We start from the raw sequence: 16,187 nt of genomic DNA on the forward strand, positions 1-16,187 counted from the left end.
GATATGTTTATTCACCAATGGAGACTGGTGTTTCACAGTTCAAAGAGTGTGCGCCTTACCAGTGGGAAATAACGCCAAGATTCTGTGTTTCAAAGCAGCAGGTACCTCTGTTAAATGTAGAGGTCATTCTGACATCGAGATATCACAAAGAACCAAACCATTATATAGCCCCATGACATTATCAAAGAGGAAAAAAAATATATGATCCTGTAGGTTCTATTTTTGCAGAATTAATCCTTCATGTGAAATGAAATTTAAAATGTACAGTGGATATAAAAAGTCTACACCCCTTATTGAAATTGCAGGTTTTTGTGATGTAAAGCCAGAAATCAAGATAAACCATGTCAGACATTTTTCCACCTTTAATGTGACCTTGCAACCAATAAAATTCAGGAGAAAAACAAACAGATAATTTTGGGGGAAAATAATTAAAACCCTAAAAAACCTACAAAACCCTGGCTCCATAAGTCTGCACACCCTTTTATAATGGGGGCTGTAGTTGTGCTCAGAGTTAACTAATCACATTCAAAATCATGTCTAAAGTTAAGCAGCATACACCTGCCATCAATGAAAGTGATTCTGATTAACCCCCAATAAAAATCAGCTGTTCCTGTAGGATTTCCTTGAAACGTTTGTGGTTGCATCCTACTAGGATAGCCATGGTCCACAAGAGGCTGACAAGACATCTATAGGATCTTATTGTTGAAAGGTACCCATCAGGAGAGGGGTATAAAAGAATATCAAAGGGATTGAATGTACGATGATGCACTGTGAAGACTATCATCAATAAGTGGAGAAATTGTGGCACCACAGGGATTTTTCAGGGTGGCTACCAAGAGGCCTACAGCAACATTTAAGGAGCTGCATGAATTTCTAGCAGGTATTGGTCACTCCTTGCATGTGACAACAATCTCCCGTATTCTGCACGTCTGGGCTATGGGGTAGGGTGGCAAGACGGAAGCCATTTCTCACAAAAAAAAGAACATCCAAACCCATCTAAATTTTGCACACAAAAAAAAATACAATGACCCTAAACCATGTGGGAAAATTATTTATGGTCTGATGAGACAAAGGCTGAATTTTTTGGCCTTAATTCTAAAAGAGATGTTTGGTGCAAAGACAACACAGCTCATCATCCAATATTGGATAGATACTATATATATATCCATACTGAGGGGTAAATTATTCATATTGTTGTTTTGCTGTACTCTGCATGTTCAGTTGATCTTTATTTTCCTTTGGTTAATAACACACCCTTGAAAGCAAGGTCACAGGGCCTCGCAGTGGTCTTCTAGATTAAATCCTCTTATTTACTGGTTCAATGTGAAAATAAAGTCCTACATGTGGAAGTGTCATGTGACTGTTTCAGGTCACAATGTCAAAACGATTTGCACAGAAAATGAGAACATCTAATTAACCTTCCTCCACTTGTGGAAAAATAATACTGTGTATCATATTAGCAAAACAAGACAGCCTCATAACCTTTAATCATAAGTTATCTTTTAAAGTTATAAAGATACTGTGCCTTGAGACATCAATTACAGTAGAGTGCTTTTGATGTATCTTCAACTATACAGCCCTGGATCTCACTCTCATAGTAAAAAGGAGCTGGGTCTGAGCTTCACTGGGTCCAATACTCCATCCTGTTCAGTACAGACTAAGTAAACCATTTATATCTTAGAGATTTACACTCCCATTTAGAATTTAAATATTTTATTCTGTTCATCCACTTGTATCACTGCTTTCTGACCAAGGGTTATTTTTTTAAATGGTTGCCTTTATAAGTGAATAAGTGAAAACTGCAGTACCTTTTGGAAAATGTAGACTCTGTGAAACTGTTCTGCAGATTTCTGTTACAGAATCCTGCTGTTCTATTATAGTAATATACTATATTATAGTATATACTTATTTAATTTTTACCAGTGCTTTTTGTTGAAGAAGCAGTATTTTGTATACTTCTCACAATAGAACATCAATGAACTTATACTCTTGAAATCAAGATCAAAGAAACATTAAAAAATAAATTAATCTTACTAAATATCACTTGTTTCATTTGTAACAAGGTGAATTGACAAGAAGGTTTTTAGACATGTACACTTTAGATTGTAGACTACAAACCTACATCCGTTTATTTTACGGCTTCCTAATGTAACAGGAATTTTCTACAGTACTGTTACTACAGCCCCTTATTTTCACAGAGGTAAAACCACATAATCAATTTTACTTACTGTACTCTTCATTGCAGGCTAGAATAAAAAAAAACATTTTGAATGGTTAACACATCAAAAAGCATTTGATTAAAAAAAATAAAATAAAATTCACACAGGGAGATTGCCCTTTACTTTTTTTTTCAAATTGTATTAATGTTTCTCCTGAAAGTGAATAGCCGAACCGCAAGGTAAATGGTTTAACCATTTTTTTCATTTTACATAACCCTAAACAAGAGAAGAGTGAGTCAACAACCAGCTGAGTCATGCCAAGACTGTTTTGGAATTACTGCATTTAGTCTCTTTTGCTTGTAAAAATAAATTCCTCTATCACAGTGTATTTTATTTGTCCGTTAAGCTTCCATCAGACAAACCTAAACGGAAAACCCTAACCTAGTATATTCAAAGGAATATTTTCCTCATGAAAATAGTTGAAGGAATGCTAAATGCTGCAGATGTGATGGGAAAATTCAGAAAAGGCATTACTTCATCATTCTTGCATCTGGGTATTTTATAAATCCAGCATATCAGTTTAGAATAGAAAAAAAAATCATTAATATCTTATGGTTATATAGGAATATATCTGACAAAGTTATTGAGGTGTTGAAAGGTTTTTGCTCTTGATCACAAGCTGATCAGATCTTTCCTGAGAAGAGGAATAACATAAAATGAGACTGAACATAGTCCATGCATACAGGAATTTTTCTTTTCCTCTAGTGACATTTTAGGCACTCATTCTTCAAAGTCTAGGAAGGCTTAAAATTTAAAGTATGTTAAAACTGTATAAAAGTGTCTGCACTACCCTGTGAAGTCTTTATTAAAACTTAATATCTAATTTGTTCTATACAATCTGAAGTCGCCAGGTGCTCAGCCACGACTCTGGCTGAAAGTACTGAACAGAAGTGGATTCAAATTATTTCTCTTTAAAAACTGTGATTCTAGGAGGGGAACTGCAGACTAAGATTCAACTGCGGATACCTGTATGACTTACTTCCCCACTGATATTATGCCATTCAATAGATAGGCTTGAACAGCCAAAGTCCTCCCCCAAACATTAATTAGATCTGTATTCTCTACACTAAATGAAGCTCCAAACATTCTGGAGACTTCTCTACAGGAATAGGAGGTTATACCTATGATATAAGGGTCTTAAAAATGTTTGTACTTTAAGGGTCAACCAATTGTGTGTTGGTGACCCTGCACGCATATATCAATCTTTCCTCCGTTTTCCTAAATTTCCTCTCAAGACCCACAGTGCAGTACCATTTATGGAAATATGCTAGGTTACAATAAAATACTGCCTCAAAACAAAATGAAGTCAGTGACTTAAAACATACCATTTGCCATATGCAACAAGACCTCTTTAAAACAGCTGGGATTATCTACTTGAGCGCTTTGAGCACAAAGGGTATTGTCATTCAATGAAAAGCAAGGACTTGACCACAGATTGCCTTAGCACATCTTTTGTTTTTGTCATTTGGTTATATAAGAATCACTCAGAAGTATGTGCACAAAAACATAGTCGCTGTGACATACTTACTCCAAAATACTGACAAATCAAAACAATTCAATATGCTTGTTGCACAACAAAGTTGTAATTGGGAAAACCACTTTGAAATTAATGGGAAATAGAAAAATTTAAAAATATGAGGAAACATCAAGTAAACTGAGTGCATAGAACTAGACCACTGCTTTTTATTGCTAAAATAGATTTAGAGAAATTATTCTCTACTTACTGAAGCAGTGCAGTATATTTATTGTAATTTGTGCTTTAAGAGGGAGCAGTACAGTAACTCCCAGAGATTGTTCCAGTACTTTTGAATTTCCTACTAATTTTTACACAATACTATTTAAATTGTAATAAACAATTTTGTTTACAGCTCTTCCAGTGTGGAAAGTGAAATAGTTTTGTACAGAAGGGAAACATGAAAAAATACAGTAGCGCCAGAGTTATAAAACAAAAAGACTGAATCTTTCAAAACCAGGAAAAAATTGTTTGTAGTAGAAGTCCTACATCCAGACTACACTGCTGTTGTTGCTCAAGACATTAGGTGAAAAACCATTCATCTCTGACCAAAACCTTAATTATGTAATATTGTCTGATATTGGTTCTTCTCTGTGTTTCAATTGTTCATCTGCCTAAATCCTGATGTTTCTGTACCTCAGTTTCCACTGAAATAGTCAGTTCTTTACATGCAGCCTGAAGATTTCATTTATGCTTGTGTTTCCCTCAGACACTGTAGACTGCAACTTTGCTCTATAATTATAATTTGGGGTCTATCAGAAGACCCAGAAAACGTGGTATTTTTCTGTAATCCCAGACTCCTTACAGACAATTATCATTTCCCCCCTTCACTTCAGAGTGATACAAGGATCCCTGTTCTGACTATTTTTTAAATAATATTTCTAACAGATATTTTTATTTGCACGGTTCAGGACTAATAATCTCAGTACAAGTAACCAGGGTCTTCTTTCTCTTTTTTACTTGCACCTTCATTCTGCAGAATGTGCCAAAAGTGTACCTGCTGGGCCAGAACTCCTTTGATGTTTTTCTACTGGATGCTTCAATCTTAAACTGCAGAGATTTGCAGAGGAAGAAATCTGATGTGATAATATAAATGCCATTTCAAAATATCCTAATGTACGAATGCTTCATTTAAAACTTTGTACATAAAAGGCGTGCATCATCCCTCTTAGACAGACTGGGCTCGCTGGTGTGTTGGGAGCTTGTGCGTCACTGGATCTGGGGTTTTCACGGCTATCAATTAGAAAGCATTCTCTACTGCTTTGGCCCTTGGATCCGGACTTCAAGGTGAAGGAGGCTTCAGAGGAGAATTTTCCGACCTTATATCTTCATATGTAAAACCAGAACTTCCAAAGATTCCTTACTGCTTAAGTGCATCTATAATATTACATTTCTCAAGCTGCACAATAATACACAGTTCCAATGACTAGACAACCATTTTTTCTTTTGATGTTTGTTTACTTTATACATCTTGCCTCAACATGTTTTTTGAACCTACACGAAATATGCTACACAAGATTAACTAAACTGACAAGTTAGGTTTCCTTACCATTTCTTCCTATTTTTTCAGTTTTTAAATTTCACATTTTATTTTATGGCTCACTTTTCTCTCTTATTAAAAAATATCTACAGTACTGGAGTTAAACATATTAACTGCACATACTGTATGTAGGAAGATGACTGAATGAAACTACTTCATTCCCAACACGTGTGGTCTGCTAGCACTTACTTCATTTGTGGAGAGAGGCAGCACTAGCACTAATTTATAGCTTAACTCTGAACGCGAGATTAGTTGTCCCACAATGTGTTATAATAACCTCAGCCTTGACTCTAAAATACATTTTCATAAACTGTTTCACCAACAACTGTCAGGTACACAGATAAGCCTGCCAGGTTAAATCCCTCATCATACTCTCCCAAGCTGTGGAAATTTGGTCATTTTCAGTATCTTTTAATACTTTTATACATCTAATGTTATAAATCCAACAGAGATATTACAATAACTATTTGTTTCCATTTAACTTGATGGCTAGAGCAATAATAACTTATGGAACAGGCTCAACTGAGAAGAGTTTGAACTATAGAGCAACACTGAGAACACACATCTTTTTTTATCTTTCAGGAAGACTAGAAATATTGCAAGATTTTAAAAATTTAAAGTGTTTGTAAGGACAGTTATGAGAGAAGAGTGTCACACACACAGACCATTAGAAATATGTAAGGCTTACGCTTTCAGCTGTTGAGCCACAAGAAAAAAACTAAGGAAATTAAGTTTTTGATTCTCATAATTACAACATACTTCAAAAAGGTCTTTGTTTATTGTCTGCATTTTCAAAGAGTTTTGTCCTGTATTATGACAATAAACAATGTCTCTTTAAGAAACCAACAAGTAAAAATAACACCGTCCTCGCAGCCTTTCCCACAGAACCTCAAGTGTAAAGCCCCTTGCTTTAACATATTGACTTCTTCCTGCCTGCTACCCTTCAAAAATAAATTCTTCTATAGAGGCAGAGCATCAAATTGAAATCTGCTCTCAAGCACAACAGATATGCACTCAGAATGCATAAGTTAGTGGTGGGCAACCTAAAACCATATGTGTGTCTCACGGGACACAGTGTGCCCACAGCCACACAATGCATAAGAAACTGCAAAACCATGAGCGTTATTAATTTAAGTGTTTCTTGTGGTAAAACCAATTTTAAAAAAATCTAGTACTAGTAAATGGATAGCTTCGTTTGTTTAGAATTGATCCCCCTGCAGGCCATTTATAATCTCCAGGGACTGCAGGGAAAAAACACGTGTCATACAAAATCTGCCATTTTCAGCCAACAGGTCAAAGAGCATGGAACTGCTATTTGCCGTCGATGGAATTTACCCAAGCAGAGCTCTGAGTCCTACCTGTTTTTCCCGGTCCTTCTCCTTTGATTTCCCACTTGAGCCTCTTGATGAATTCACATCCCGTGGAATGACAGAGATTTGATGCAGTGGCATGTTCATCACAGCCGACTGGAGGTTCTTAAACAAACAGAGCCTTTTTCAGAAACACCGTCATGTTGGGTCCTATTGTAATCCCCGCACAGTCTGAAAAGAACGCACAAAGAGAAACATTTAGGGTTTTTTTCGTCAACACACTAGTATCAGAGAATTATCAAAAGGGAAGTTGTTTCTCAGACACCCATGCTGGTAAATTGCAATAGGCAGTTTAAAAATAGAAAACCCATTTTTTCCCCAATTGTCATAAGCAGCTCATAGAAATAGCCTGGAAGACACAAAACATAGCCATAGCACAATTTGTTTGTTAAAAGATAAACTGACATCTGTCTTTCCTCAGGTGTCCATTGAGTTACCGCTGAAAATCAAAGCTTATAGTTTTGTCAGTATGAATCATCATCATTTACAGTGTACATTTTTAAAAATCACTATACTTTTTCAGATTTAACACTGAGAATGTTTTAACTGCAGTCCATGTCTGTATTTTCTTCTGTTTTGAAAGCACAATGTAGTGAATAACTGCCTAACTGGTCATGATGTATAAAGGAGAGATCTCCTCTGAAGAAAAAAATAAATATGAAAAAAAATATTTTTTAATTCTGTCCCTGTAGTCTTTTTCTATTTCATTTTGGACTTCCTGGGTATTTATTTGTTCATTCCCTTTGACAGCGCCATCACTGCTGAGGGTTTGTACAGAGTTACGGATGCTACTGTACGCTCTCCACAATGCACACTGCCCAGCTCCACCATCTCCCAGCGCATGTCTGCTGGGGTGCACATCTGGGGCACAAACAGAATGGAGAAATGCAAAACACAAATGCAGCCTGGCGAAAGAGGGAGAGTATTGTATAAATACAAACATTCCTCAAAGCTACCTTTGAAACCTTTCTGTGAGAATCAGGACCACAGAGCAAAACAAAAAAGGTCACTCCACACTGCAATTTGTGAAACCCTTTTTGTTAACTCCCACACCAAAGAAAAGACCAGAACCAAACCGTGAAAACAGGAACCACCTTAAACTAAGTGACTCTTAAATGTTCCTTCCCGTTAGAACAAAGCATCTAGATGACGATGTTTTTGCAAATAGGTGACTCGGCTATTACACAGCACAATGAGCTTATTGTGAAGGTGGTAGGAGTAAAGAAACTATGGCCAAAGTGAAGTTGTACAAAAGAAGTCTGTTGAATCCCACTTAAGCATTATAGCAGAGAGGATACATTTCAAACGCTGGCCGATTCATATATTCACATTTTACTGTACAGTATATAGCTCTACATCCTAAAGGCTGGTTTTATGGTTGACAAAAGCCATTACCATATGGCAAACACCCTGCAAAAGTTATTCCCACAAGATAATCAACTGAATTTTTAAAAGAAATATTTTACATGGGGAAACGGTTTAAAAACTAATATTTTGGCCACCTCTTTCGTGATGCAGGGCTTACTCCAACAGTTTTCTTGTAGTATTTCTCATGCAGAATATTTTTTTTAAAAAGCAAACTTGTGTGAATATTGGATTTCAATGTAGTTCATAGTTCATCTAAAATTAACGGCTGTTGTAATAGCCATTCTTTTGTACATGGGTAGACAACATAACCCATGCATTTGGTGTAAGAGGTTTTTAAAACAAATATTCCAAAATAAAATGCATGAGTATACATAACCAGACGTTTTTCAGGCACATTCCTTTAAGGAACTGATCTAGAATTTAAGTGATCATTGCAAGTGTATTAGCCCCGACATATTGCCACCATTACATTATCAGTCTCATGAACAACAGTACACGTTCAAGCTGTGGCACTAAGTAGCAGAAGGTAGACAACACGCAGAAGCTAAATGCAGAAAAGGCATAGATGTAGTTCAAATCAAGAAACAATTTTGCAAAACGGAATAATTTAAACGGAATGTTGGAAACGCAAAACACTGTAAAAAAAAAGCGCACTCCAGAAGGTATCAGATCCAGAAGGAGCTGGCACATGTTGCACCATGTTCTGACAATGTGTGCTCAGCAGCCTGCCAAAGTGTCTGCTTCTCGCATGCATTCTGTTTCTCCAGAAAAAAAGCTCCTCCATTCTGCTGGACCATTCCCAACAGCAGAGGAGGATTTCACACTTCAGACCCAGCTATGGAATGAGGCAGTCTACAAAGGTTATGAAAAGACTGCCTTGTGAATTCGACAGTCTCTCAAATTACATCCCTCTGTTATATCTCTTCACACTTAGGGCTTTAACAGGCACAGCCTAGAGCATGCAATGTAAGAATCGAAAACCCCACAAGGCTTTAAATCCAAATCAAGACTGAGAACACAGCAGTAAATCTCAGAAAGGACAACTGGAAAGAAGACATAATTCAGGATATCACAAAAAGTGAAACTTGTAAAAAGAACCAATGTACTAACATTTTAAGATGCAGAGTGCAAAGACAGATTATTAATAAAAATCAAAGACAGATTTCAGCCAGACTGCAGAATCCCAACTGAAAGCTTTCTACACAGAACACAATTTAAAAAATACCAAATCAGAAAATAAATAATAAAAGAAGGAACTCTCCTAAGAATTTTCCTAAAAAAGGCTTTACTTCTGCTTGCACAATAGATTGTTTTGTTACTGTACAACATAACTCACTGCCCTTTTGCACCCTTAATCCTTGGAACTATAAATCTACACCACAGCTGAGTCAACTTCTCCTTATCACTGTGAAGCACAATGTGAGAAAGAGTGAACCCTGCTAACCAGGTTTTCTGTAAATCCTGATCTTTACCCCTTCAATCACCGAAAGACTTTGTAGTAGTAATTCATGTTTCCCCACTTCCCTATTCTGCTAAGTGGCTCAGCTCTGCAGACTCATTTCCTTTGGTGTGCCTGACTGTCACCCGATTTTGTGAACTAATGACATCTGAAAAACTTTTTTTTTAACATGAAGCCTATGAAAAATGAAACGCAAGGACCACTCTGTTTGCAGACATCACATCATTTTCAATCCCTACTTTTCCAATTCAGGGGCACATCCTGGATGGGACCCCAGGCACACACTCACGCCAGGGATTCGGAATGTGGGAGGAAGCCCATGTGAACACAGGGAGAGCACCCGAGGAACTGACCCAGGGCCCCACACTAACCGTTGGGCCTCCATACCAACCCTATTTGCAGACGTATTCAAGATTAAACATTGCATCAGTTTTGGACATTTTAAAAGATGCATTAGAAAAATGCAAATTAATGTTAAAAAAAAAAGAAAGATCGAAGCTCGCTGCAGTGTGTATGTATCATATTGACCACACAGGAACACAAGCTGTGCATGATCATTGATAACAAAATATTGGTTGTTACTCCTGTTTTTCTCGCAATCAAAACTTAGGTCTCATGTTTGAAAACACATTGTTTGAGCATTTTCACAGTTTAATATAGACATAGCATGTCAATCGATGTATTGTATGGTCTGAAAAAGTATTAATGGTCATATCAACACCCATTTTTCAGTCAGGATTTAAGGCAGGAGAATTTGGTCTAAGCAAAGACATTTCCTGCTTCCTTCTAGGCTGACTTAATCCGATTCAGAAAATTAGAGATGAGTTGCTGTCTGCAGAATCTGGTGTGATTGAAGCATGGTAAGCATAGATTTTAAATCCTGTAATCCACAACTATAACTGTGTTGTACAGCAAAGTGATACTTACTACACATTCTTACAGTTTTCCGGGGATGAGCAAAAGCAAATTCAAGGACCAATAGCAATAATTGCAGCAGTTATTTTGACAACATGTTCTAAATGTTCATAAATAGCTGGAATGAGTGCTACATGATATTACAACCCCAATAAGATTAATTATTTTGAAGCACAGATTTAATAGAAATATATTAACCAAAATCAAAACATAATCAAAAGATTCTACACACTTTTATATATATATAAAAAACACATGCAGTGCATTTCACTGGCTATTCCGTTGTGTTTATTTCAATCTAGACTAGAAAATGAACTAGAAAAAAAAACAAGCCACACCTGCATATAATAATACTTAAGTATATTAAAAAAATGTTTTCGTTAAAGAATAGTCTTTATGTTCTTCAGTATTAATACAGAACAGTCATGCTACTTTGATACACTCACAGAATGGCACAGAAGGGTCTTGTCCCCAGAATCCCAGACCATGTTAATCAGAGCTCTGCATCACGGTTGTCATGAGTTGCCCAGTGAAGGACTGATGAGCAATCCAAGCTTCACCATCTCACTGGGAGAGATGGCCTCTCAACAGGTATGAGGTGCTTTAGCAAAGTGTAGGGGATTCATTATGTACATGAAAATGTTCTCTATGTTCTGTGGTGGCCCAGTGATGGATATCTGTTTCAGTCACAACTACAGTGCCATAAGCAACAACAAGAAGCATTTTTCATAGAAGGCAAAGTGTTCGGAAAATACACTATTAAATAACTACTGAACATCACTCATGGGGTTCCCATTTAGGACGAGTACCTTGAAAGCAGAAATGCATCCCTTCATATTTCTTTGAAAACTGCACATCACAGAGTAGCTTCAGTATGCAAGACTGAATACAATAAACAGGAACTACGAAACTAAGTCACAGTCGAATGCTTTTCTGACATACTGTGATACAATTCCTGACAATCCCAAGTTATTTTTGCAACCAATGTCTATTGTAAATCAGTTACATTACTCATTGACCCTACTAAAGCCTCTCTCTTTTCCTATTCATTTCTAAGGAACTGTTGACAATTTGATACAATTACAGACTGTCAGAAGCATGCTGGTCATACCACCTGAACACTCTAGAAACTTAAAAGGCTCGGTGATAATATGTAAAGCTTCAAGGTATGGCTTCACCTACTCCATTTCCAAAATGTCCTAAATCCACAGTACCTACAGTATCTAGAAATACATTGTGTAAGAATCAAAAAGCTGAAAGATGTTGTTCCATTTTCTGCCAAAAGGAAAGTCCCTTGTTTTACAAAACACATCAAGCATATTAAATATCTAGGTTCACACATCCTTGATGGCTTGGTTAAACATTTATAATAGTATACAGATTAGTAACAGATTTTATCTTGCTTTAAATTCATATACCACAACACTAAATTCATCTTGAAAAGACAACAAGTTAGGACCACTATCTTTGAAAGCTTAATTAATTAAGGAGCTAAAATGTTGATAGATTTAAGGCTGAATCAACATTAAGTACTCTGCAGTTAACATTCATTGCCGTTTAGACTTTATTTTCTTACATACATTTTGGGTTTTTTTTCTTAGTGATTTCAAATTTTTTAAACATTTGCTTCTTAATGTTGTAAGCAGCCTATCCAATATCCAAGGTCTTATTTTATGAGCAGACTTTTTAAAGATGTTTCAGTTACCTAGCAACAGTGTGCTTGGTTTAAGGTCAGACAGTGGTGTTCTTTTCTCCATGCTTTTTGAAATTTAAGATCTACTGGCATACAACAGTGCTTTCTGTTTTTGGGTGAAACTGGACTACAGATTTCTTCCATCACTATTGTAGCTTGTCTGTTTTAATCTTCCAAACAGAAACAAAAGGGAATCAAAATGGCTGTCTTCACCTCAGTGCAAAGTGAGGTTGTATTTGTTACTCAGAGGAACCCAAGATCTGCACTAGGTCAGAACACAGGTGAGACAGGAAGCAGGAGCTGTTGTAATGACTGTTTGCACACAGCTTTAAAAAAAAAATCAATTCCTCAAAGGATGCAAGACAAAAAACAATTCTTCCCTTTTTATTCCAGGTATGTATTCTTAGTGTTTATCCATTTTTGTAAACATTTTGTCAAAATGAAAAAAGAAAAAGAAGATGCAAATTGGAGACCAGAGATGTTCTACAGATTTATTTGCTTTCTTATCCTTCTAAGATTAAGAGAGGCCACTGTGGACTCATTACAGAATCATGGTTTGGTTACAGTATCTCCTTGGAGACAGACGGATTGTCTTCTTTCACTTTAGTGCTTTCAGACCTCACTTCCACAACCCTGACAGCAAGATCAACAAAACCAAGCAGAATCTGATTTTGTGACAAGTAAGGAGATGATATAAACTCATTTGTGACTGTATACAAGCTATACTCAATCTAGGAATTAGAAATCAAGAAGAGAGAACCTAAATTAGAAATTAGATATTAGAAAGCGATAATGGAAAACAGATTTTTATCTTCTAAATCAGGGATTCCCAGCTGGGGTACATTTCAAACAGTTGCTTTTAACAGTAATACTTCTGGGCTAAAATTAAATACAAATGTATAATATTGGTGTTTAGATTAAGTATTAATGATCACACTGTAATGTACAGAATTGTGATAATGCTGTGTATTTTATTATCCTGTAGTTAACAGAGATACACATTAATAAAAAGACTTCACAAGGCCTTTGAGGAACCCTCATTGAAACAGGGGTGACCTTCAACAGGGAACAGGCCACTTTACACTGACAATAAAAATCAAAAATATCAAAATCATTACTCTACACCCCCCCCCCCCCCTCCCAGAGGTTTATTTGTTCCCACTGGGAGTTCTTGTTTTCCTCTCCTCCAATCTCAGGTGGTCAGCTGTTGCTATATGAACCGCAATAGAAATCTGTTCTCTGCTCCGTGCCAAAATGTCTCGAAGAATGTTCTAGTAACTGAAAGGGGATTGCAATACATTGTATTGTACATGACGGCAATAAAATAACAAGCTGTTAGCTTGACGCACGTGCTGCACAAAACAAAATGGTAAGAACTAAACCAAATGTGGACATTAGACAATTAGTGTCAGAGTGTTAATCATTATGCAAACAACATCCAAATTCACCGTCATGAGTTTGACAACAATATAAAATGCAATGTAAGGCACATACTGCAGTTTTGCACTCCCTCTTGATATTAGGCAATACCAGCGTCTCCTAATATTCTGTACTGGACTGAAGAGGAGAATTGAGAGAATCTAAGTCTTGAATATGTTATTACACGTTATGGTGATATAGGATATCTTCACTGATAAACTGTAATGAGGCTCCTGAATCTCAGCGTTTTTTTTACTTTATGAAGTGGTCCTGGTACTGTGTTTATTGATTGCTGTTGCTCTTTAGATGCACCACTGCATTGTGGTCAACAGGTATCGTCACTTTCTCAGATTGGTTGACTAAATGTAGGTGTACAGCAACTCCCTCATTGTACAGATTTCATTCCAAAATATCCACTCCATTAAATATTTTTTTGGTCAGCACAATCTTTAAGTGCTTGATCATGTTAATGTGAATGTTCCAGGTCTTCACAAAAGTAGAGTGAAAAAGCAGTGGACTGCCAAGGCGAAAAGTTAAGTTTCTAATTTCTAAACTTAATTTTGCAGAATGTCAAAACATCTAGCTTTCTTACAACCTAAAATGCCATAATTACATCAATTTCAACTTTCTAAGCAAGGTTATAGCTGAAAAAAGCTCAAAGTACAAGCAGAAAAAAAACTTTCTGGCAGTGTGCTTGAAAGTGCACAAAAGTGTATTTCATTTGTTCTCAAATCACAATTGAGAAGTAAATCCCAGGTATGCATTACATACTATTACTAGAGAAATCGGATTGCACACAATTACCTGTTCTTTTAAACTGTTCAATTATAATCCCTAAGAATAACCTCCAGCTGTTACCATTTGTAAAAACAGTGCTGAAATGTGATTCACAGATTTATGGTATTAATTCAGAGGTGATAATTACTTCTGTATAACTCTAAAAATAAACTGGTAGGACATACATAAATATGCAAAAAGGCAGGCTTTCACTTCTTTCCAGTTCTGAGTTCATAAAAGAAACAAGGCTTTTTTATTCAAACCTAAAGAGGATATTCGTGTACTTCAGTACCTGTACAGAGAGTGATACCTGTAAAATTTGTTTTACTGCATTGTGCAAGCCTTTCTATAAAACTAATAGATTCTGTGTAAACTCCCAGGGATAGCAAAGGTACTTCTACAGTATAACATTATCCAAAGGTGGAGTCCTGTGACTTAAAATATGCAGGGTAAGCTAGAGAACAGAAAAAAGGTTATAGATCAGAAAGCACCATTCATCCAGTCCAGCCCAGTACATTATCTGACAAAGTCTTGCAAAGAGACTTACCATGTGCATAGTATGACAGTCAAATTCTCCTGTATTTCTTCTAGGCATTTTTGAAATAATACTTTTTAGCCAGCAGTCATATCACCCTGCAACCCACTGCAGCAGGTGTGAGCTTGATCAGTACCTGGTTGACCTCCTGGGAAAAACTAAGGTTGCTGCTGGAAGAGTTGTTAGTGGGGCCAGCAGGGGGCGCTCACCCTGCAGTCTGTGTGGGTCCTAATGCCCCAGTATAGTGAGGGGGACACTATACTGTAAAAAGGCGCCGTCCTGCTGATGAGATGTAAAACCGAGGCCCTGACTCTGTGTTTTTGGGATCTTCTCTTTTTTTTTGTAGTTTCTTACAGAAATTGTGGTAGAGATCCTACTAATTCAGCTCTGGCATTGGTCCAGACTGAGCAGGGTTTTGTGAGAACCACTGAGACTGCCAGATAATTAACAGTTTTTAACTAAAAGGATGATGAAAGAAATCAGGTGGCACAGAAGATGTGTCGTCCTCATTTTAACTCCAGTGAAAGTTTTATATACATTCCTGAAGAACTCACAAATGGAAACTCCCAGTGGCTCATCAAGAAAAAAAACATCATTTTGGAGTGTAGAAAAAGTTCTGTTGACCGAAACTAATCTTAAGCCCCAGAAAGACAGAGTACCTTTGGATGTAAATGAATTTAACTCAAGGAAGTCAACTCAATAAAGAATGTAAGTGTTAAAGCTGTGCCAGTGCTCTGTACCAGAACACAAATAAAAATACAGCTGGGTGGGGCTGGGGTGACTCCACTCCTCTTTACTGATCCTGAATTGGCAAAGCAGGGAATTGGGTCCGATCGGATATTAGAAATCCGAAGGAAAGTGGCTTCTGAAAAGCACACGCACACAAAAAGTCTTGCCAAAGGTCCTCAGGGTAACGTAAGGAGGGCTATTCCATCCTACAGGAAAAAGACGTTTTAAAAGTTTGATAGTAAACCATACGATAGCCATGAGGGTGAGAGGTCAAACTCATGGACAGAGGGCAGGTGGACATCCCTGCCTGTCGTTCAAAATGACACAATCTGTATTCTGAGAGAAAACTGATAGTCAGGAGTTGCCTGTTAAATTGTTAAATCTCTGCATGAAGGATTACTTTTCTTTTGATTTATTGTGACAGTGGTGAGAGCAGTACTCTCATGGAAACAAAAACGCGATTTAACTGTACAGGCTTGATTTAAACAAGCTACAGGACCACCGACATAGGGGATGACAGAGATAGTTACTGGTTCTAATCAAGGGATTCAGCGTTTCATCCTAACTGTGGAGCTAAAAAAGAAAGAGAAAGTATTAGAGCTACATGAAGAAAAAGTTCACCTAGTGTTATTTAGATGACGCATATCTAT

General features: G+C 36.9%; 1 protein-coding gene across 8 annotated transcripts in view; it reads right to left on the reverse strand.

Annotated features, from left to right (window-relative positions):
* marchf8 (membrane-associated ring finger (C3HC4) 8) overlaps window positions 1-16,187 on the reverse strand; it is a 94,982-nt gene that overhangs the window by 59,064 nt on the left and 19,731 nt on the right. For 5 of the 8 annotated variants that reach the window (XM_015346866.2, XM_015346868.2, XM_015346865.2 and 2 more), the window contains exons 2-3: window positions 6,631-6,813; window positions 2,229-2,246 (exon numbers count right to left, since the gene is read on the reverse strand). In XM_015346866.2, coding sequence (XP_015202352.1) covers window positions 2,229-2,246; window positions 6,631-6,729 — 117 coding nt within the window. In that variant the 5' untranslated portion in view covers window positions 6,730-6,813. The remainder of the gene's footprint in view (window positions 1-2,228; window positions 2,247-6,630; window positions 6,814-16,187) is intronic. The other 3 variants (XM_015346870.2, XM_015346872.2, XM_015346877.2) reach the window with 1 other exon arrangement.

Source organism: Lepisosteus oculatus, chromosome 4, assembly GCF_040954835.1.
Source record: "Lepisosteus oculatus isolate fLepOcu1 chromosome 4, fLepOcu1.hap2, whole genome shotgun sequence".
Classification (NCBI taxonomy): domain Eukaryota; kingdom Metazoa; phylum Chordata; class Actinopteri; order Semionotiformes; family Lepisosteidae; genus Lepisosteus; species Lepisosteus oculatus.